The 23,672-nt window shown below is 33.0% G+C and overlaps 3 protein-coding genes across 3 annotated transcripts; 2 read left to right on the forward strand and 1 right to left on the reverse strand.

Moving 5' to 3' along the window:
- Positions 1-1,452: 1,452 nt before the first annotated feature.
- LOC143074382 (uncharacterized) lies at positions 1,453-3,984 on the reverse strand. The gene has a single exon (XM_076249868.1). The coding sequence runs from the start codon at positions 3,938-3,940 to the stop codon at positions 2,234-2,236; it is 1,707 nt and encodes a 568-aa protein (XP_076105983.1). The 5' UTR covers positions 3,941-3,984; the 3' UTR covers positions 1,453-2,233.
- Positions 3,985-5,262: 1,278 nt separating this feature from the next.
- Positions 5,263-11,945, forward strand: LOC143074394 (uncharacterized). The gene is made up of 3 exons (XM_076249877.1): positions 5,263-5,422; positions 10,086-10,106; positions 10,998-11,945. Exons 1-3 carry the CDS (start codon positions 5,362-5,364, stop codon positions 11,900-11,902), a joined length of 987 nt encoding a protein of 328 aa, XP_076105992.1. The 5' UTR covers positions 5,263-5,361; the 3' UTR covers positions 11,903-11,945.
- A 6,819-nt stretch (positions 11,946-18,764) lies between these two features.
- On the forward strand, positions 18,765-23,202 carry LOC143074406 (uncharacterized). Its single transcript, XM_076249884.1, has 3 exons — positions 18,765-18,896; positions 20,562-20,588; positions 22,379-23,202. The coding sequence occupies exons 1-3, from the start codon at positions 18,824-18,826 to the stop codon at positions 23,062-23,064; spliced, it is 786 nt and encodes a 261-aa protein (XP_076105999.1). The 5' UTR covers positions 18,765-18,823; the 3' UTR covers positions 23,065-23,202.
- Positions 23,203-23,672: the final 470 nt, after the last annotated feature.

Raw genomic sequence — 23,672 nt, forward strand, 5'->3', positions numbered from 1 at the left:
TATAAGCAATATGTAGACTATATTCGTTGTATGAAAGATTGGAATCTGTCCATGTTTGCCTGGCATGGCTCAAATGACCTTGACCTTATGTTCATAGTTCATTGGTCTATGCTTAGTTTTTCTTGGTTAAGTCTGTTTCTTAGAAACTATAACCAATAGGTCATCTATATTCAGTATATTGAATGATTGTACGGTGTGCATGTATGATTTCTCTTTCGGTTGATCAATATGACCTTGGCCTCATGATCTTAATTCTTGTTAGGAATAAAATATCAATGGTTAGTAAAGAAGGCGAGACATTTCAGCTTGTGCACTCTTGTTAAAGACAATTGGTGGCATTGATTTCTTTGCTTCGGCCTTCATTTGTCAAATGTATTTTTTTTTTAGAAATGGTGAAAGTTTGGCATTGGCCTTGATAGGCATTCTTATTGGGCACCCACCTTGATAATTTGTGGTTATACTATCCGTATTATTTTTTAGATATTAGTGAGCGTGTATGCTTTTCTTTATAAGCGTTGACATGTCAATTAAATCTTTCTGTTAACATTTGATATACCCTGTATATCAAACATTTCTTACCAAAGGAGGGTTAGGTGACTTCTTTATAACCCGAATCTTGTTGAGTATTGATCGAAAAAAGTTGTCATAACTCTAATTCGTTGTTTTCTTGACAAAATATATCCTTATAGCGCAGTTTACCAAGTGGTCTATGGTAATGAACAAAGTGCAGTTGGTTTTGTAATGATGTCACAGATGCATGTACTCAAATACTACGAACGCAACGCAAGAAAAAAGTAAAATCACAAAAATACTGAACTCCAAGGAAAATTCAAAACGGAGTCCCTAATCAAATGGCAAGATCAACAGATAAAATACATCAAACGAATGGACAATGACTGGCATATTTCCTGAATTGGTAATAATATAATTGAGCTTATAATTACAGACAAAGTATGGATATAACAGAATGTGTCATTCTTTTTATATCACCCTCAGTTTTTTATGGGGTTCGTGTTGCTCAGTTTTTGTTTTTGTATGTTGTGGTTTGTGTACTGTCGGTCTTTATCTTTTTTAGCCATTGCATTATCAGTTTATTTTCGACTTATGATTACTATGTTTAATGTCTCTTTTGATATTAGTATGCAGATTTACAATGCATATTTAAAAATACAAACGATAACCTATGCAATGTCATCTTTGTTGAACTTTTAAACCATCTGCAAATATTGAATTAAGTTTTCTCTGTTAAATACTTCATTCACATTTAGTACGATAGAAAAACATACAATCAATCATTATGGTCAGTTTTGAAAAAAGTGTGAGGACTAAAAGGATCATAATATTTTTAATTTGACATCTTCCAACTTGATCGAGTTGATTCATTACGTACATTGGATGGATATGGTCAATAACTTTATTGTGCAACAAAAAATGCATTTGTAAAACTAAACCTTAATGGAAAGCTGTTTATTTAAAAAAAAATTTAAAAAATCGTCACATCCTCCGAAATCCCCAAGTTATATTTAAATTAATATTGGTAAATTTGACATAATACAGTTTTTGGCCATCATAAAGCATGTTAAGATTTGTATGCTGTTGAACGTTTTTATTTTTGGCTTTCCAAATTTTGGTAATGCATGTACTTAATGAAGTTTAATTTGTTATCACATAAGCAACACGACGGGTGCCGCATGTGGAGCAGAATCTGCTTACCCTTCCGGAGCACCTGAGATCACCCCTAGTTTTTGGTGGGGTTCGTGTTGTTTATTCTTTAGTTTTCTATGTTGTGTCATGTGTACTATTGTTTTTCTGTTTGTCTTTTTCATTTTTAGCCATGGCGTTGTCAGTTTGTTTTAGATTTATGAGTTTGACTGTCCCTTTGGTATCTTTCGTCCCTCTTTTATTAATGAAATACATGTTGTACATGTGCATGGAAATTAAATTATAATTTTCTCTCACAACGGGACGTGGTGTGTATTTATACATCCTGTACTACTAAGTAGGCTTCTTTAGTAAAAGCCTTATAAAAAGTGTATTGCTATATTCCTGCCATCTGCTGTTCGCCAATATATATTGTTCTGTACTTGACTAACATTGTAGGTTAAAACTGCAAGAACAAACGAAACATGTTATTTCATTTCGGATGTTATTTTTTTTGCAATATGTTATAAAGCATTACTATTCTTGAATGTGCTTCTTAATTTAAAGACACTTAATGACATATTGAATAATTTCAACAGCCGGAATATGTCAGTTCAAACAGATTTTGCTGTTTCAAATTCAAAGTTCCGATGTAAAGTTTTCCCGACTTTTGGAATGCTAGATAATACGGCGACTGTATTCCGATTGATAGAGTATTGAAACGGTAAACGCATTTTCCGTTGCTATTTAAAATATGTAATGTGTTAGTCCTAGGATCGGTAACAATAAAATTATCTGCTTTTGTGGAAACAATTCCACCAAGCTGTCGTGTCTTAGTATCAGGTTGACCATCATAGACATTGAGGATATTTCCATTTGGTGATAAAATGACAATTCGGCCGTTACCTTCATCCGAAAACCAATCGACTATACCGACGTTTCCTTTTTTGTTGCTAGTGATATATCTTGGGTATGTAAATAATGGTTTATTTTCTTTATCAAATTCCCATATAGTTTGTATTTCACCATCCAGATTCATCACAATAAGTACCTTGCTGCCGGTAGGTGCAAACCGGATTTCGTTTGATCTAGCTCCTAAAATAAGATTGTTTTCCTCCGTCAAATGAACTGCGGTAATAATTTTATCAAACGCAGAGTAGATAGATTTGGTCAGTTTGGCTGTTTTCGAGTTTATAATCTTCAACACTGAATCACCAGTTGCCACAAGAAGATCACCTGATGGAACTATTGCCATACTAAACACGACAATTTTGATATCGACTATTACCAACACTTCTTCATTGCCCGGAATTACCATCTGCAATTTACCATTCCTAGAGTCGGTTATCCATGTTGCTTCATCGTTACCCGTAGCAATGGCGTGGATACATGGTAATTTGGTCCTAATATTTTTTTTCACTTTCAGTATGATATTGAAAGTTTTTGGATGTGCATTGATGTATGTCTGAAGTGTTCCCAGATGCACCTCTTTTATTGAAGCCGGCACGAAGTAAGAGATACTGTTACAGTAGTTATTCTCGGTACGTATAGGAAGTGGCTGTATCTGACTTGTACAGTCTGACTTGAGCTCGTTTTCAAGTATCTGAACGCAACTTTTCAATTTTAGAGCGTTTGTTGTTATTTTTAATTTTTCTTTCAAAGATACTTTTGCTCGTACGAGCTGACTTTTTTCGCAATCGACGGATACAATTATTGTTTCCAATTCTGTGTCTAGTTTTTCGAAAAACGTCTCTGCACGCCGATTAATTGTTTCAATTAAAGTTTCTTTTTCTGCCAATATTGCTTGTTTGGTTTCATTGTGTTTCAAACGTCTATCAGACTCTATTTCTGCAAGATCATTCTCTCTTAATTCCAGTTCTTCCAACATACGTTTCGTTCTTTCTTGGCTATCGTTCAAATATTTGATTTTCAATTCATACGCTTCATTTATATTTTGTAGTTTATGACCGTTGTGAACATCGGTTATGCATATAGAACACACAACCTTACTGCAGTCCTTGCAAAAAAGACAGCATGTTTGATGCTGATGTGTGTTGCATTTGATATTACTTATTTTTATTTTTTCATTTGCCTTATTTTCTTCCTTACCGATATCCTTGATATTAATGATATGGTGATCTTCAGAAGTTTTCACTTTCGAATGTATATTTTCTCGACAATTTCCGCACATTAACAGATCACAGTCTTCGCATTTCCAACTGATTTTCCTATTTGGAATCTCACATAACTGACAAGTTATTTGAATTTGTCCTTTTCTAAATAACCCTGAATGCGCCATGTTGAATTTGTATATATGTCTTCCTGATTAGTATATTGAATTCACAATCAAAAGTAGGTATAAGTAGAGTGAGGCAGATTTAATCCACAACAGGAAACACTCGAATCGTTTTAAAAAATATACTACAATTAGGTGTATAGTTTAAATGTAAATTACATTCATATTTAATAAAAGTAAGTTGTATGAGATAAGAAAGGGTTCAGTGAATCAAAACGTATGGGGGATATAATTTGTTGCTTGAAATTTTACAGAAATTCTGTCTAAATTTCATAAATAGCACCGATAACCGTCTAGCCACTCTCTACATATAAGGTATCAAGTCTGTCAAATTCTCATGGTCGAATTTACAATGTTACAATCAATTTTTTTAAAACATAATCATAAACAACTTTTAAATCATAATAATGAGAAAATGTGCTTGGGTCTGAATCCTATATTTTATTTCATTATTATCATATTATTTGTGGGATCACTTAATAAATATTGTTTAAAGGGACATTGCCTACGAGCAGATACATATACATGTGTGTATTAGTATCTGCCACGATTTACACATGAATTTAAAATAAGATTCTTTCGGTGTTTAAGGGACGGTAGTTTTCTATACCCAATCAGCAGTCAACACTTTAGGTTTAACGTGCATTAATTACACTAAACCTGACGTAAAAATTGTATTGACTCGTTAACATTTGTGCTTGTATATATAAAAGAAAACTGATATGGATATTAATTTTATAATCCTTTATGGCCTTTTGCTCTTTTAATTTACTTCCCTCGCATAAAGCAATTTTCAGCTAGGAAGACTTTACAAAGTTTACATGTTTAAGTTTATGACTAGGTCATCATAAGAGAAACCGCTAATAGTAAGTCAATAATGTTTGGTTTGTAGTTGGATTTAGCATTTGAAAATCTCATTTCCTCCGAGGTTATTTGAATCCGGCTCATCATTCATGGACCATTGCATTGACTATGGACTTTTTTAAAAACTTAAAATTAGTGTACATGTGAAAGCGTAGTGATTATATCAACTGATATGCTATATACCACATATATGTCAGATATGACCATTTCTACAGTGTTTAATAAAATTCCAACATATGCATTTTTCTATTTCGAAATTTCATACATTCACATAAAACAAATTTGTGTGTGAAAAGTTTATTATTATGAATGAGCATTTTCAAGTTTTATTCTTGATTCTCTTATAGTAATGTAAAGTTTTGAAACTAGTTACATGTATATTGCCCTTGATTTTATCTTTTATCTACATAATATAGGTCTAAAAATTAGCGATACTAATAACGATATGCACATCGTACAGGTTATTGGGTTATTGTAAGAGATAACTGAAGATAAGCAAGGGTTTGACATGCACAAAGGAATGTGAGGTTTTGAATGTTGGAAATAACACAAATAAAAACATGGTTTTAGCTGTAACAATTGTTCTTCTTGGTGCTGTATCATACGCAGCAGTACTTCGAGGTATTTAACTTCTTTTGACTATGATTTCGTTAAAGATTTTATACTATTTTTTATTAATATGTTTTTGAAGCCACACTTTTTACTCGCCATTAACAACATGTGTGTAGTTTCACACTCACAATTATCTGAAACATAAAAATAAACTTTTGAATAAAAAGAAACAATACTCAATCAAACAACAATATATCTGATCTAAATTTATTTAGATTTCTTTTTTCGTTGTCTCGCCTGAAACGAAAACTATTACGAGATATATTGATCATAAATTCCGCCTTCGTAGCCAATACTTTAGATGAGTTTCTACTTGAAGCTCTTTAGACATTTAATTATTTGTGAAACAGCATTGATATTGCATGAAGAAACTTGAACAGAGACTTTTCATTAGCAAACTGCAGAGCACACCTTTGTTTAATTTTGTATATTATCGTATTTTACTGGGAAATTAACGTACAAATGTAGTATATTTCCCCGTAACCAATAAATAACAGACAAGAAAGAATGTATCATGTATGATACATTTAAATAAAGGCAATAGTAATATACCGTTGTTCAATAGTCTTAAGGTGGTACCTAACACTACAGGGAGATAACTCTGTAAAATCAGCTAAACGTTTTAATTACGTTGTGTTGTTAAAGGGATATTAAGGTTCTCAATGATCAAAATGAGTGTTTGTCAAACTGCTATATATTCAGTGTAATTTTTCTGATATAACGGTTGGTTCAAAATTTTTAATTTTTTTATATTTTTGTCAAAGGGTCAAAGTAAATACTTTGTCCAAATTTTAAGAAAATTAAACGAGCCAAATTAATGTTAGTGAAAGTGTTGGGTACCACCTTAAGCCGATTTAATTTAAACAAATCTAGGTCACAAACCGAAACTGAGGGAAACACATCATCTATAAGAGGAAAACATTTGTTTATGACCCACGATAAAAGAGGGCCATTATGTTTTTTTCTGGTCTGTGCATCCGTTCGTTCGTCCGTCCGTCTGTCCCGCATAAGGTTCAAGTTTTTGGCCAAAGTAGTTTTTGATGAAGTTGAAGTCCAATAAACTTGACACTTAGTACACATGTTCCTTATGATATGATCTTTCTAATTTTAATGCCAAATCAGAGTTTTTATCCCAATTTCACGGTCCATTGAACATAAAAAATGATAGTGCGAGTGGGGCATACCATGCATAACTTTATAAGACCTTTCATAATGCACAAAGTAACCTGTCAATATATATTCTCTCTTAACCTAAATGAGGCAGATGTCAAAAGTTTTATTTTTCAAGAAGGTTGGACAAATTTTGTTTATCTAAAAAACTTATCTGAGATTTACCTTCATGTAAACTACAAAAAAAAATAGACCACTACTCAGTAAAAAAACTAGTAATTAAAATAAATATTACAGAAAGTTTGCTATTTTGATCTTGCAGACGCTCCTGTCCACGTTTCATATTTTTTTATGAAGGTTTGACAGTTATAGATGTCTAATAAACAAAGGTGCCACATACTGAAACGTTCGTGTAAAACCGTCAATTTTGTTTGATTCTCTCCTTTACTGAGAAAAAACGAGACTTTAATCAATTTAAGAAGAAACCACTTATGATAATTCAATTATATTTGATATGCAGTCGTATAAACATTGACAGCTCCTTTTGCTGGAGATTTTTTTGTCATGTACCTTCAGTCATGGTTCATTGACTTGGAATATTTTGCATAGCTTATACTCCAAAGGACTGTTATTGTTATTTCAACATTAACACACAGACGAGACATATTTCCGTGTCAACAGTTTATTTATTTTGATTTGTATCTTCTTATAGATTTATGATATTTGAACATCGGAAACTGCTACTGTTGACTCTTTTCGCTTAACAGTTACATTTTTGTTCTTCATTTTCTAGATTCATTTTAGTCCAAATAATTATGACGTCTTGAAATTGTACTTTATAAGAAATAATTCCTTCATGTCATGCTCTATGCTCATTTTAACATGGGTAGGCATTATATTTGTCGATATTTTACACTGAGCGTTAGCGAGGTGTAAAATGTGGTCAAAATATAATGCCTACCCATGTTAAAATGAGCATAGAGCATGACATGAAGGAATTATTTCGATTCTAATAGGAAAAATACAGTATTTTTATAGGTCGAAGCGTACGAAAATACCGTAAAAATGTTTGGCTTTTCCCATTTCCTCCCCGAGGAGTCTGTGCATTACATTTCATATTTGGTAGGTTTAAAAATTACAAGCAGGGTAAATATATGTTGTTTTATAAAAATGTATAATAAAATTTTATGTTAGCTGCTTAAATGTATATATTTTAAAGGATAACGATGAAAATAACGTTAATATACACAGTAAATTCGTGAGCATGTGTCAAACATATTTTGTGCTCATTAGAACACGGCTTTGTTAACAAAGCGTAATAAGGACGTCATATTAGAATTGACAATAGAAATGAAGCATAATTAACTTATTCAAAATAAAAATTGCAAACATTTTTGTCCCTGTAATTGTTTTAGTGGAATTTTATGCCATACAAAGTTATGTTATGTAAATTTCTAAATGAATGGGCTTGCGGAATTATGACATTTTTGTACAGAATATTCACACACATGATGTTACTTTGCTGTCAGTAACATTTGGAAATTGACATTGTAAACCTAAAGTGTTCATTTTACTCAGTTTTTGGCAACATTAGATTAGCTCAAATCTACCCCAAAATATGCTGTACCAAATATATCTTTTGGGAATAGATAAAGGCAACAGAAGTATACCACTGGTCAATAGCCGCGAATCGATTAAGCGCACCAAACCTGGTCATTATCCAAAACCGAGGGAAACACGTCAAATATAAGAGGAAAACAAAGGAACAACAGAAACACTGAATTGCAACAAAAACAAACGCCAACATACATAGAAACGGACTATTTCATATTAATTATAACTGTCATATGCATTACTTAGTGCAGGACATTTTAAGGAAATAAATGGTGGATTGAACCTGGTTTTATGGCCAGTCAATCCGCTTATATAGTGGCAATGCTAAAATTACCAGTAAAAGACATAACTTGATGGGAATACAGTACAAATAAACAAAAGACCACTCAGGACAGATAAATACATAAAAAATACTTTAAGGAAACCTCTTCTCACATATGAATATTATTCACAAGATATAAAATTATATGAAACGAAAGGAATGTGAATATAACTGCCCACAAGACCACAAAGAACGTACAAGATTTAATCAAGTGTTTTTTCGGCAGGTTTTTTGCAGTAGAAGTATTCATCAAATTAACGAATCTTGAAATCTTAAATAGAATATGCCAAAAAAAACCTCAAAAATACAGACACATCAATTGACAATTATAATATAGCCTGATGCACATGTGAAGGATACTATGTGACTGATTTAAAATACTTTTTGATTATCGAAATCAATGGGCAAAATAAATGTGGTCTGATAATACGTTTTCCATTTTTATCTTATCGTTTTGTACTTGAACTTTTCAGAAATAGGGATTGGAATATAAGTTCATGCGGCTTATCTTTGCCTGTACTTATAATGCAGTATGACAATATGCAAGTGTAATTTTGGTTATCATGTTTGATTTATAACATAGAGATTTACCTTGCACTTCAATATTATTAACGGTACGAGTTCACGCGACAGTTATGGCAACATATGCAAATTACGTGTTAAATTTAGGGAACAGTAGATTACCGATTTTCAAGTCTCATAAATAGATTAAAAATAAACAAACCTACAGTCGAGATCACTTCTAACCTCTCATAGAACTGTCAGAATAATCTGTCATAGAACTGTTTTAAACTGTCCTAAAGCAGGTACATCTAGAACAGTTCTATCCTAGGTTCTAGGGTAGAACTGTCCAAATCAGTTGTAGTCGTGGAACTGTCAGCAGAACTGACCAAATCAGTTCTAAATAAACTCTTCATAGATACCAGGATTGAAACTTAATATTTACGCCAGACGCACGTTTCGTTTACAAAAGACTCATCAGTGACGCTTGAATCCATTAACATTTTTGGATTCAAGCTTAGATAGAACTGACCAAATCAGTTTTAGGTTAGAACTATTTTTGCTAGATCTGTGTAAAAGGTGTAAGGATGACAGTTCTACATACTGTCCTATCACCGAAGTTAAGCAACGTCGAGCCCGGTTAGTACTTGGATGGGTGACCGCCTGGGAATACCGGGTGTTGTAGACATTTCTTTTTTTTTCGTGTTTTCTTCATCTTCTTCTTCTTCTTTTTTACTTGTATTTTTCCGCACCTTCAGAGAAGTGAAAAAGTTCTCCTGACAGATTCTGGCAGATTTGATGAGAGGTTATAAGTGATCTTCACTGTAGGAGAAACATATCGTATTCCCATTTGTTTGAAGAAAAAAAAGTAAAATTACAAAAACTCCAAAGAAAATTCTAAACGGGAATTCCCAAAGTAAATGACAAAATAAAAAAACATCAAACGAATGAATAATTTAAAGCTATTGTTTGCATGCAGTAGGGATATATTAGGCATGATTTTTCTAGTACACGGCTGTGTCATTTCTTCTTAAAAAGCAGTTTACCTTGTAGCTTTTGGAATAATATTTGGTGTCGCATTATGTTGTATGTTATTCTTCAATAAACTTTTTTTTCCTTTTTCAGACAATAGAGGAATATGTAAAGGTGAGTATATTTTAGGTTTAAATACAAACTATAAGACGTATCACGAAGGTCCTCAATAACTACTGAACGTTTTTTTTTCTCAAATCAAGTCTTAAAGAATTGGGTTCTTTCTCAAAGTACATCTTAGCTTTACATTGTACGTGGTAAATTTTGTTAAGAGTCCTCGAATACATTGTAAATAGTGTACTTTTTAAAATACTTGGCTAATTTGTTTGTGTTTTATTAAAATAATTAAGGGAGAAAATACTACGGGGGCCATTAACAGTACCGATGTATTCAAATTAAAAGAAAAACACAACGAAAAGACTAACAGCAAAGACGAACAGCAGAACACATAAATGTCGTTTTAACAAGTACAAGAGGTAGTAAACCTTTAAAGAATTATGTAAACACAAAACACGAATGAGAATAGTTACTGTAGTAAGTCGGTAATGAGAGATTCTCCTTTTTTGAACGTATCACCCGTCATATAAATCTAATATCATATAAAACAGCAAATGCATCCAATTAAAATGGAATTCGGGGTATTTTTTTCTGTTTTATATTTCTTCTGGACAATAATAAGGATAAATTATTGATTTTCTACTGTATTTAATTGTACTATGTACTATGAACATGTGTAATATAAGGTGTTTTTGAAGAAGAAAAAAAACAACGTCAGATTCACTCGCACACTATAATAATTTTGTACCATGCACTGAATATGTAGTACCAATACGATAGTATGTTGATAGCAACAACATCGGAATTCTCTATTAATTGGAGCCATAATTCAACTAAAATAGTGAAAAAAAGAAAGCAAGTTCCAAAAAACTACAAAAACAACGAGTTTCTTTTATTAAACGGAAAGTCGGTTTTTAGTTATTTAACGAACACTGATATTTCTTTCAGATACCTGGTCTAACGTTCAAGATCCTTGTGTAAACAACCCAAACAAAACCATATATTTTCCTCACCCTGCAGATGTAAGGAAATTCATACAGTGTGACCTTCTTGGAAGAATGTATATTATTCAGTGCCCTAGAGGAGAAAAGTACGACTTCACTACATCATCTTGTGCAGGAAATGCTTCTACACCGACGGGCACTACGCCACAGTTAGCTACAACAACAATACAAGTAACCAATTCACAAACACCAGGACAAACCACTTCGCCAATACCTAAACAGACCACTTCACCAACACCTAAACAAACCACTTCGCCAACACCTGCACTAACCAATCCACCAACACCTACACCAACCAACCGACCAACACCAGCACAAGTTACCACACCAACAACTGCACGCGTCACCACGTCGCCAACTCCAGCTCAAAGAATCACAACCACTCATGCAGCTTCGGCAACGCTATCGAAAAATCCTTGCACGAATGCTAACTTTGCTCACGGACTCAATTATTTCGAACACCCAACTGATCGCAATAAGTTCATTGAGTGCGACTTGACTGGAAATGCTATAGTCATGTCATGCGATCCAGGATTAGTATGGCTTCAAAAAAATGTAACATGCGCTTTTAATATGCAACAAGCAGGGTTTCGAATTCCAACAGGTGCACCCGTTCAAACTACAACTACAACAGTTGCTCCAAAGATTACTACACAAGCGCAGAATCCATGCACTCCTGATGCTATCAGCCATAATAAGCTTTTCCAACCTCATCCTGATCCACATAAATTTTACCAGTGTGATATGGCAGGAAATTTCCAGATATATGATTGTCCCCCAACTCTTGTATGGAATAGCGTTGCGAATACATGTACTGCTTCTTACTTGTCACTTCCAGCGGTTGGTTAAAAGAGAAAATTAAAAAAATTAAAAAATATTCTTATTGTACAAAGTTTTTTTTAATTTTAGCTCAAAATGACACAAAATTTATAGTAATTTCTTTGTCTCTGTTTTCAATTCTCGATGGAATCCTTTTCAAAAATTTCTGAAACCAGTAAGCTAAGTTAAATCACCAGTAGACTGTCTGTTTTAAAACCGTAACAATAATTTTTTTTTTATATTAAACCGTCTATCAACATGACCGACCAGACAAATAGCAATGCTAACTAAAACACGTCAAATTGAGTAGGAGCAGTATGTTTAAGCCTCTGATTATTTTATTGTTGTCCTTACCTTATTCGTCATTGACAAGAAAGGTGAGCAGTAGCACGCAGCTACTTTTCCAATGTTTCAAAGCTTATCAAACGTCTAGGAGTCTAAAAGTCCTATTTTTTTTTATCTTTTAAATCACGTATCATTTGAGCCGAGATCATTGTATATTATCGCTAATATTTTCCGTCGTTACTTTTTGAAACACCAAGAGGCTGTATACAGTTTGTGACATGTGAAACTGCACCAATTTCCTTCATCCTTTTTCTAACTCTGAACACTTTGAAGATGTTTACTTCTTATTTTGGGTAAATTTGCATGATTCAATTTTTTTCATATTTCTATATGTGTATTGCATGTTTTTCATTGAATGTTTTAAGGACAAACTTGTGAGTTCATTCAATACGTAACTTCATCAATTTCCCAATATTATTTCAATCTTTGCGCAGTATTTACACACAGATTTGAAATTATACCTCTTCGATATTTTATATAATTACGCGAATGACGTCTTTTATATTTCCCAAATGAAGAACTTCTACTTTTATTAAGTTATTTTAGTTATGTATGCTATGAAAAACCAATTTGTGTCATTGATAACACCAATAGTTTTCTAGATTCTTTTTTATGTGCATATATTTAAGATATGCTACTCCGTCTTTAGGTAGACTTGAATAACTGTTGGTGTCGCCTAGACAAAGTCCAAAAACGAGACTTGAGCGTGCTGTTTCCAGCGGCGGCAGCGTCAAAAATGTACTCCGGTCTCTTTGATACGTTTACATGTATTAGTTTGTAATTAGGTCAGTTTATGGGGAATCACTTGTGGATGGTAAATGATATTTTGATTGCAGATTTATAAGTATTGGCAGATCTCATTTCCATGGAAATTCTTTGGCTGCGTCCTCTCAGGTCACATGATATTTTGACTTTTTGAATATTATAGTAAAAGGAGATGTGGTATAATTATCATTGAGACAACTATCTATTAAAGTTCAAATGAAGTAGATGTTAGCAATTACATGCAACCCTACGGCCTTCAACAATGAGAAAAAAACATTCCGTATAGTCGACTATAAACGGCCCTCGCAAAAAAATTTAAAAAACCAAAAAAAAAAACACTTTAAGCAGTTTAGAAAACAACGGCCTAATTTTTAACAAAACAATTTACGAAAACAAAATATGAAAGATATGAACCCACGACAACCAATAAATAAAGGCTCCTGACTAGGGACAGGTGCATAAAGAATGTGGGGGACTCAAACTTCATTTTTTTCGGTATGCAGTTTCACAAACATTGGCATTTCCCCATTTCAAATGGAGGTTATTTGAGGTATGGACTTTCGATTTGATATCAGTGACTATTGACTGCAAAATTGAAGTCATAGGCCAATTCGTCGTTCTAGATTGTGAGTTTGCTTTTTTTATCGTAATTCAGCGAAACTGTAAGAGAGAAAAATGTTTGGACAATTGTATTCTCAATGAAATTGCTTGAAGAATACAAAAATCCCAGCACACTTCACCTCAAAACAGGTAATGGTGATAGTTAAGACGGTAAAAAGAAAAAGTTTCAGATTTAGCTTTAGGATATGGCGACATGTCTTCTTGTGGATTGGTACTACGGGATCTATCTTGTTAAATATCCAGGTCAATGCGTGGGTATATTACAAAGTATGGTTATATCTACAGACATGGATTTTTCGATTTTCCGTTACGCAGTAATCCCATCATTGCTTATTTGATATATCACTGGGTTCTGATTTGACACTTGCAACTCGATTAGAAGCAGGAAGTGCATTCCCTAACGCAGAATCTGATTTTCCCTGTTTTTAAATTGATGAACATGTTTCTTTTACTTTAGTTTTCTGTGTTAAAATAAGATATATTTTAATTTCAAATTGTTCATTCATATCACCAAAACAGTTTAATTCACTTACTATGAAATTGTAAGAGTACGGGAACTAACGGAACAAAAACAGTTACTGTCAGTGTATGTAAAGTGCGGATCCTAAAATATCATTTTTACTGTATATGCCATAAATGTCTAATGTAGAATGATAAATAAACAGACGAACTTTTTTTAATTTTTGAAGAAAATGAAGAAAAATAGTTAAAATGTATATGTTCAGAAATACATAATACTAATAAAACAAAGTAAGAGATGCGAGCAGGATTTATCGCGCCTAAAGCCATCCAACTGTGAAATATATACCAAAATAGGTGAATTTTTAGGACATTTCACGAACAGATCGTGCAGGTGCTTTATAACTAACAGGTGAGATGTTGTTGCAGTAAAAAATATTTAATACAATTATTAAAGTTGTATAACGTAGAATATGTTTTGTCATTCAGTTTCTTCATATTTAACTAAATTCCACTATGATGATTTCGTAATGCTAGTCATGTTTACTGTCGAATAATGATACTATTCTTTCATTTTAACTGTGGAGCGAATCATTAGTATTGTATATGCGGTGCATTTTCACTGTATAATTATTATTTTTTTTATCTATTACAGCTCATTTCTTTAAGCATGTAGAGCAAGACTTTAGTTGATTTGCTTGCTTTTTTTATTGGATAATCATTATGATAACACCCAATTTAATTCAAATATTAAAAATACAGGTTAAACTATGCCTATTCATATTGTTTAAAAATGTCAATCTTATTTACAAAGTTTGTATAAACAATTATACAAACAAAGCAAGCAAGCCAACCAAAGTTTTGCTTTACATGCATTAGGAAATTAGCTGTAAAGCCTTAATTTAGCCGACTTGCTCAAATAATAGATAAAGTAAGAGAAAGATTTGATAAAATTTAACTTACGGATAAAAGTTTGGTTTTAAAACACTCTACTAAATTCAATAGAAATAACATTTATTTCAAATGTATTCCATTTAGTTTCTTATAAAGCGTATAGAGATCGTTATCCTTATTTTTTTTATCCATTTCCATGACACTTCACCACTAATTACGTACATCTTGATATAGATTGCACCTTTGTTTTCCCGTTTAAAAGGTTTTACACTGGAGCCCTTTATAACTTGCTGTTCGGTGTGAGCCAAGACTCCATGTTGAAGACCGTATTTTGACGTATAATGGTCTACTTTTATAAATTGTGACTCGGATGGAGAGTTGTCTCATTGTCACATACGACATCTATATGGCCCAAAAACGAAACGAGGCGGGATAAAAAGGGATGAAAAAATCTACGCTACTTTTTTAATATATTTATAATGGGCTTTATATGAATCAAAATAGAGTAAAATAGTGGGTCGCATTTGGGTATAAGCGTCACGCCGGATTGCCGATTTTTTGCAAGCGTGACAGGTGAAAGTCAAATGATTGTGTAGAGAAAAACGGGAATGAAGTCTAGCGGGACACGGATAATTACAAAAAAATAGAACTGCATAGTATAAGCGGGATACGGGAATCTGACAAAACAATAAGCGGAATACGGGAATCTGCCAAAACAGTAAGTGGGATCCGGGATCAGAACCCCCCAATGAGACCCCAGAAAAAGATATTTTTGTATATTCATCCTATTGTTACATTCATGCCTTCAATAACAAAAGTATCCGATGCATGCATTTTTTCATATTTTTGGTCCCTTTTTCAATTTTGTGGGGTCCAAATTTATAGACAAAAGTCCTTTGATATAGATATTTGGAATTCGTTGACATGCTGAATCTGACCATGTATCAAGTTTGGGGATTTTTTGCCTAGTTGCTGAAATAGCCCACATAGAGTTCCAAAGGGTCTAAAATCAACAAAAATGAATTGTAGCATGCATTTCATGTACAATAACCCAAATGTGCATGGTTTTACCTCTGTGGTAGTATCCATTCGCGGATCTAGAATTTTTCATAAGTAGGGACCCACTGACTGCTTAAGAGGGCCCGCTGCTGTCACGCTCCAGTGATTCACTATATAAGTTAAAATCAAGGAGAAACGTAATCTGAAGAATACAATATGACATTTTGAGAATCGCTTTTGTTATAAGTTTGAAAAGCTATATATTTGATGAAGAATGAATGAGGAGTTTGTATTTCAATTGGAAAATATATGTATCATAAATCCTAAAGTCATCAACTAAGTTTTTTTTCATTTGTTGCAAGTGCATTTATCACATAATTCTACAATAAAAATTCCTCGCATCTTTGAAAATTCTACATTAATAATGACTGCACTAACAGTGATAATTCATCGCATCTATAGTTAAAATGGATCGCTGTCAATAATCGATATGCTATATTATGATGCTTTTATAACACTTATTTGAAGTTTAATGCTATGTTTGTATATTATAAAGACATATCACAATGAAAATATGTTAAAACTTAACTTAAAATCCTTTAACTTGATATTTTCAAAACGTAAACAAATACAGTTTTCCCATGATCCTTTATTCTACAATAGACATACCCGCATATAACAGTAAACATGAACTAGCTGGATTCGCACTTTATATACACTGACTGCTATCCATTCGGAATAACGGAGATTTCTCTTGAGTTTTTAATTGTGATTTTTTATTTCTAAACATTTAACATTCTATGTAAACTTAGTGTTACAACGATTGCGTTAATATATCTTTTCATGTTTTCTTTAGTTATGTTTTTATTTTGGAACTGCCTTCGATTTACATTCCTCGTTAAGCAAAACGTTATTTGCGATGATGCTTTCAAGTGATGATCACTTATTTTATTAGCTCACCTGGCCCAAAAAGCCATGTGAGTTTTCTCATCACTTTGTGTCCGTCGTCCGTCGTCGTCGTCTGTTAACTTTTACAAAAATCGTCTCCTCTGAAACTACTGGGCCAAATTAAACTAAACTTTTCCACAATCATTATTGGGGTATCTTGTTTAAAAAATGTGTCCGGTGACTCGGCCAACCAACCAAGATTGCCGCCATGGCTAAAAATAGAACATAGAGGTAAAATGCAGTTTTTGGCTTATAACTCAAAAACCAAAGCGAATCTGACATGTGGTAAAATTATTTATCAGGTCAAGATCTATCTTGAATATTATTATAGATAGAGATAAACTGTAAACTGCAATAGTGTTCAGCAAAGTAAGATTTACAAACAAGTCAACATGACCGAAATGGTCAGTTGACCCCTTTAGGAGTTATTGCCCTTTATAGTCTATTTTTAACCATTTTTCGTAAATCTTAGTAATCTTTTACAAAAATCTTCTCCTCTGAAACTACTGGGCCAAATTAATCCAAAGTTGGCCACAATCATTATTGGGGTATCTAGTTTAAAAAGTGTGTCCAGTGACCCGGCCAACCAACCAAGATGGCCGCCATGGCTAAAAATAAAAAATAGGGGTAAAATGCAGTTTTTGGCTTATAACTCAAAAACCAAAGCATTTAAAGCGAATCTGACATGTGGTAAAATAATTTTTAGGTCAAGATCTGTCTGCCCTGAAATTTTCAGATGAATTGGACAACCCGTTGTTGGGTTGCTGCCCCTGAATTGGTAATTTTAAGGAAATTTTGCTGTTTTTTTTTATTATCTTGAATATTTTTATAGATAGAGATAAACTGTAAACTGCAATAATGTTCAGCAAAGTAAGATTTACAAACATGTCAACATGACCGAAATTGTCAGTTCACCCCTTTAGGAGTTATTGCCCTTTATAGCCAGTTTTTAACCATTTTTCGTAAATCTTAGTAATCTTTTACAAAAATCTTCTCCTCTGAAACTACTGGGCCAAATTAATCCAAACTTGGCCACAATCATCTTTGGGGTATCAAGTTTTAAAAATGTGTCCAGTGACCCGGCCAACCAACCAAGATGGCCACCATGGCTAAAAATAGAACATAGGGGTAAAATGCAGTTTTTGGCTTATAACTCAAAAACCAAAGCATTTAGAGCAAATCTGAGAAGGGGTAAATTTGTTTAGCAGGTCAAGATTTGTCTGCCCTGAAATTTTCAGATGAATTGGACAACCCGTTGTTGGGTTGCTGCCCCTGAATTGGTAATTTTAAGGAAATTTTGCTGGTTTTTTTATTATCTTGAATATTTTTATAGATAGAGATAAACTGTAAACAGCAATAATGTACAGCAAAGTAAGACCTAAAATAAAGTCAATATGACCAAAATGGTCAATTGACCCCCTAAGGAGTTATTGTCCTTTATAGTCAATTTTTAACAATTTCCATAAAATTTGTAAATTTTTACTAACATTATCCACTGAAACTACTGGGCCAAGTTCATTATAGATAGAGATAATTGTAAGCAACAAGAATGTTCAGTAAAGTAAGATGTAGAAACACATCACCATCACCAAAACACAATTTTGTAATGAATCCATCTGCTTCCTTTGTTTAATATTAACATAGACCAAGGTGAGCGACACAGGCTCTTTAGAGCCTCTAGTTTATTTATTAGTTACTAATTTTTCTGTGCTAAAGATTTGTCAATATGACCCAATGCTAAAGGTGGAATCGACATAAAAATAGATAGATAAATGTACCAGTGAACGAAAATGTCAACTGTGGACAGTTCTTTTCATTCATATGCACATTATAGATTAATAGTATGTTGTAAGAGATAAAAAAGATAAGGGTTGACGTGTGTAAAATATTTTAATTTAGTTTGCATTTGGGTTTGCCAATATGGCGTCAATAAACATGGTACCAGTTTTAACTGTTGTGCTATTTGTTTTAGCGTGTTCATCTGGATTAAAAGGTAATTAGGATGTAATAAGAATGATTTAAAAGTACATGTTTCCGTTTAATAATTATCACTAACATTTTTCATTGAATTGACAATAAACTCGTTAAGGAAATGTACTCAACCATATATAGGCGATTTTGAGATAAGTGTTACGAGTGCGTGGTGGCGTGGTAACTGCACCAGGTGTGACGCATGGTAACTGCACATGGTGTAACAACTATGGTAACTGAGGTTGTAAAAACTCGCAGAGATGTTTATCCAAAGTATTTGAGAAGGAAACTAATGAAAATCTCGACAAAGTGTAGGTTTATTTTAGAGAGTTTCATTTCATACGCTGAATTCTAACCTAATAACAAAAGTGAAAACAGAATAGAATTTGATATTCATGCTGCTTTTTGGAATAAAACAGACACATAATAGTCTAATTTTGATGTCCTTGTATATGTATAGTCATATATATTATACACTTCTCTTTTATTTTTTCGAATCTGTATTGTGAAAATGATGTTCTTGTATCCACAAATGTCTTTTATTATGTATTTTATTCCTTACATATTCAAGACAACTGATTAACCAAAAACTCCCCAGCACGGTTGAGCAAAACAAATTCTTAAAAGACCTATCACAATTAAATAAAATAAAGTTTAGATTATTTTTCACGTTTCCTGGAAGATCAAACTGCTGCACTACTTGTAGATAAATTTCTATAAGTTATACGTGTATATTTGTAGCTTCCAATAAGTCTAAATGCTTATCTGTTTAGCGAAATGTGCACTTAACCACTTGGTTGATATGAATTCGTAATGGACAATTTTTTTCTGATTATATAAAATTAAATGTGATTTGATATATCAGCTCAATTTGATATTTCAAAGTTTTAAAGAAAGAGTTATGTGAAAAAGGAAAGTTATTTATTTTATTTAATAAAATGAAAAAATAGATACGAAGAGGCTGTTAATTCGAAAAAAAAATCTGAAAACATGGCTGCTTGCTAATCTTTTTCTTTCTTGTTATGAATCTTCATTAAACTCGGAAAATGCAGAGAAGGGAAAATAAAAATCTGGAAAAAATATAGATTTTTTTTTATTAATAATAATAGTCTGATAAGGAATAGTTAATAAACATGTATTTATAGAAAAGATCTTTTCCTTTAAAGCCAACAATAACGCTTCATGTGGTGTACAGTTATTTACTAGCTGGTTACAGCTAGGGTATATTTTGATTATGCGTTGTTCAAAAAGGGTTTCATTGTTTTTTGGAGAGAATGTTATAAAAAAAAAAGGGATTTTTTTATGTGTTGAGCGTACCTGATGGAAATTTTGAATGTAACGTGTGGTGTGAACACGACAAATGGTATACTACAGTAAAACCTTTTTTCCTTCAATTTATTTGTTAAATAAATTTGTCATATTTAAAATGCCAGTATGCATCCTAGTACGATTGTTCCTGGTATAATTGTTATCGTGTACGAGTCAGATTTAGTGTTTTTGAAAGCATATTCATAAGTTTGATTTTCTCTTGAGAAAACAGAAGGACATATTAACTCAAACATTTGAATGGTTTTTGAAATAGAACCGTCAACATTTGATTCTCATTCAGTCTCTATTTTTGGTTCCTTTTTGGTATTTTATTTATGGACTATTCAATATACAACAATACTTATTAATTAAATTTCAGAAAGAAGAAGAAGAGGAATTTGCATTGGTGAGTACATACTTCAAAACTTTGATAAAATTGAGAAAAGAAATAGGGAATGTGCCAAAGAGACAACAACCCGACAATACAGCAGAAAACAACAGAAGGTCATCAACACAGACGATGTCTTCCATGTGTAAGTCGAATACTTTGATTGTATTTCATGTCTGCATGTCTCGTCTTTAAAATAGTGGATCTGATGTGGTATGATTTCAAATTGCCAATGCGGCAACTCTCCGAAAGAGACTATTTAGTCTTAGATGCATGATTTTTTGTATTAGTTGTCAGTGGCTTTGAACTAGCTGTCAGTAATTGTGAGTACTCTCAGACCTGTACTTAGTGTTTTTGTTGTTGTTGGGATATACAAGTACCCGGCCAAGTCCCCTCTGTGTAGTATGACTATTTGTATCCATCTGCCGAGTTGAACCTTTTCAACTGATTTTTATAGGGGTTACCGAACTCCCTTTTTATATATCAGTTGTAATTCAACACCACTGTCCCAGGTTAGGGGAGGGTTATGATCCCGCTAACATGTTTAACCCCGCCACATTCTGTATGTATGTGCCTGTCCTAAGTCAGGAACCTGTAATTCAGTTGTCGTCGTTTGTTGATGTGTTTCATATTTGTTTTTCGTTCATTTTTGTACATTAATGAGGCCGTTAGTTTTAATCGTTTGAATTGTTTTACATTTGTCATTTCGGGGTCTTTTATAGCTGACTTTGCAGTATGGGCTTTGCTCATTGTTGAAGGCCGTACGGTGACCTATAGTTGTTAATTTCTGTGTTATTTGGTCTCTGGTTGAGGGTTTTCTCATTGGCAATTATATCACTATATATAGAAAACTAAATTGTAAAGCTTTAAAAGACCACACCATGTTCAAATGTGAAACAATTCAAAAGGGACAAACAACCAGCTATTTTCATCTGTTTTGGTTACATATTTGTCATTCGATTTTTATTAATTTCATTTTCCATACTAGTTTTCATATTTCTGATTTTATCTAAGTCTGCATATGTATTATAATAGAATGAAATTCAAAACAGTGTAGCTGTGGCCATTGATTGACACATTAAAATCATCCATTGACTGGGACAATTTACGTGAACGTTTGTCTGTAACGACCACTGTTCACGACGAACCTACGATAGACATTTAAACTGTGGGGTCACCAAAGGTTTCTTAACGCCTTTAATTATAAAATAATTCGAAAAATTAATCAGGAATAACCTTTGTGTTTTGATTTATATAATTGATATAAATCAAAATATCGTGTTATTTCTGATTAATTTTTCGAATTACTTTATTTAGGTGTTGAGAACCTTTGGTGACCCCATAGTTTAAGTGTCTTTAAAAAGTACATAGTGAGCATTGGTCGTTACATACAAACGTTCACCTAAATTGTCCCAGTCAATGGATGATTTTAATGTGGCAATCAATGGCCACAGCTACACTGTTTTGAATTTCATTCTACTATAATAGTTTAATTATGCTTTTAATCCATTTGAAACATACGTTTGTTGTGGGGATAAGTTAAAGATATGAAATTTAATGAATTAGGCTTTGCGAATATATCTAGCTAGAGGTATGCATGCAAAGACTCCAACGGGAAATCAGGTGTATTTGCATCTTTCTTTTGTCTCATCTTTTAAGAAAAAATATATGTAAAAAGTGTAATAAAAACAAACAATAAAGCATGTTTAGAACCCAAATAAAACCTAAGTTTAGTAAGAAATAATTGGCAAGTTTTTCGAGATACCAAAACTCATTAGTGTTACTTGAAGGTTAATTTATCTTTTCAGACACATGGTCCAACATTCCAAATCCATGTTTAAGCAATCCAAACAATACCATTTACTTTCCTCACCCTGGTGATATAAGGAAGTTCATACAATGTGACATGCTTGGGAGAATGTACATCATACAGTGTCCATCCGGCGAAAAATACGACTTCAAAGCATCTTGTAAGGCGGAAAATGGTGCCAGACCACCTATAGTGACCAGAATGCAAGCTATCAACACTGATGCTATCACACATACTACTCCACCGACAAATATCAACACACGAATTCAAAATCCTTGTACAAACGCTAACATGGCTAAAGGACTGATGTATTTTCCACACCCTGAAGACCCTCATAAATTCATCCAGTGTGAACAGTCTGGGAATGCTCTAGTGGATTCCTGTAATGGTAGTTTGGTATGGAACCAACAAAGATTGGCTTGCGTTTATAACATACAACCAGGAGTAGGTCAAAGCACCACGACAACACCATTCACAATTGGGACTACCAGTAGTAACTCACTACAGACGAATCCATGTCATTTGAATGCTGTTACCGCTGACCAGCTGTTTCATCCACATCCTAATCCACACAAATTTTACCAGTGCGATGTTTGGGGAGATGTCTATGAAAGTGATTGTCCCACAGGTCTGATCTGGAATGATGCCGTCAAGACGTGCTCTGCACCTTTTGTTGTTGGTTAATTCTGTCTTAAAAACGGAATAAATATCTTGAAATTATTTTGAATTCAAATACTGTAAATTCAGAAATTATGACATTTTTTTCTGATATAGAAAAAAACGACAGTTTCAGGTTTGCAATAATAAAACATTCACTCATTATTTCAGTACTAATCATTTTTTTTTACAAAATTTTGTCAATCGCATTTCTTGAATCGAGCATTTTTGCCAGTCATCAGTGATTCGCAATAATAAAAACACGCATAAGTATCTGAATTCAAAGCAAATTGTAAGTCGTATGTCTAGAACGAATTTGAAAATTTAGCTATAAAATAATAGGTCTATGTATTGCTTGTTGTTTGCTTTACGTCCAGTTGCAAATGTTTCATGCATGAATAAAAGTAGATACGAGTATATCTGACGAAGACAACACCGTAACAAAACTATTTTGGTGATTTATTAGATAAAACATAATTTTATGTCCATCATGTTCGTACTATATTTGAACCATATCCTGAATTGTAAAAGTACTGCTTAGCACGAACATCTTCTTTTTAATGAAACGGAAAATAAAAACTGGTAGGTTTCATCTAACCTTTACTTTTTCCGAAGTTCATTAGACAATGCCATTT

This window comes from Mytilus galloprovincialis, chromosome 1 (genome assembly GCF_965363235.1).
Source record: "Mytilus galloprovincialis chromosome 1, xbMytGall1.hap1.1, whole genome shotgun sequence".
Lineage (NCBI taxonomy): Eukaryota > Metazoa > Mollusca > Bivalvia > Mytilida > Mytilidae > Mytilus > Mytilus galloprovincialis.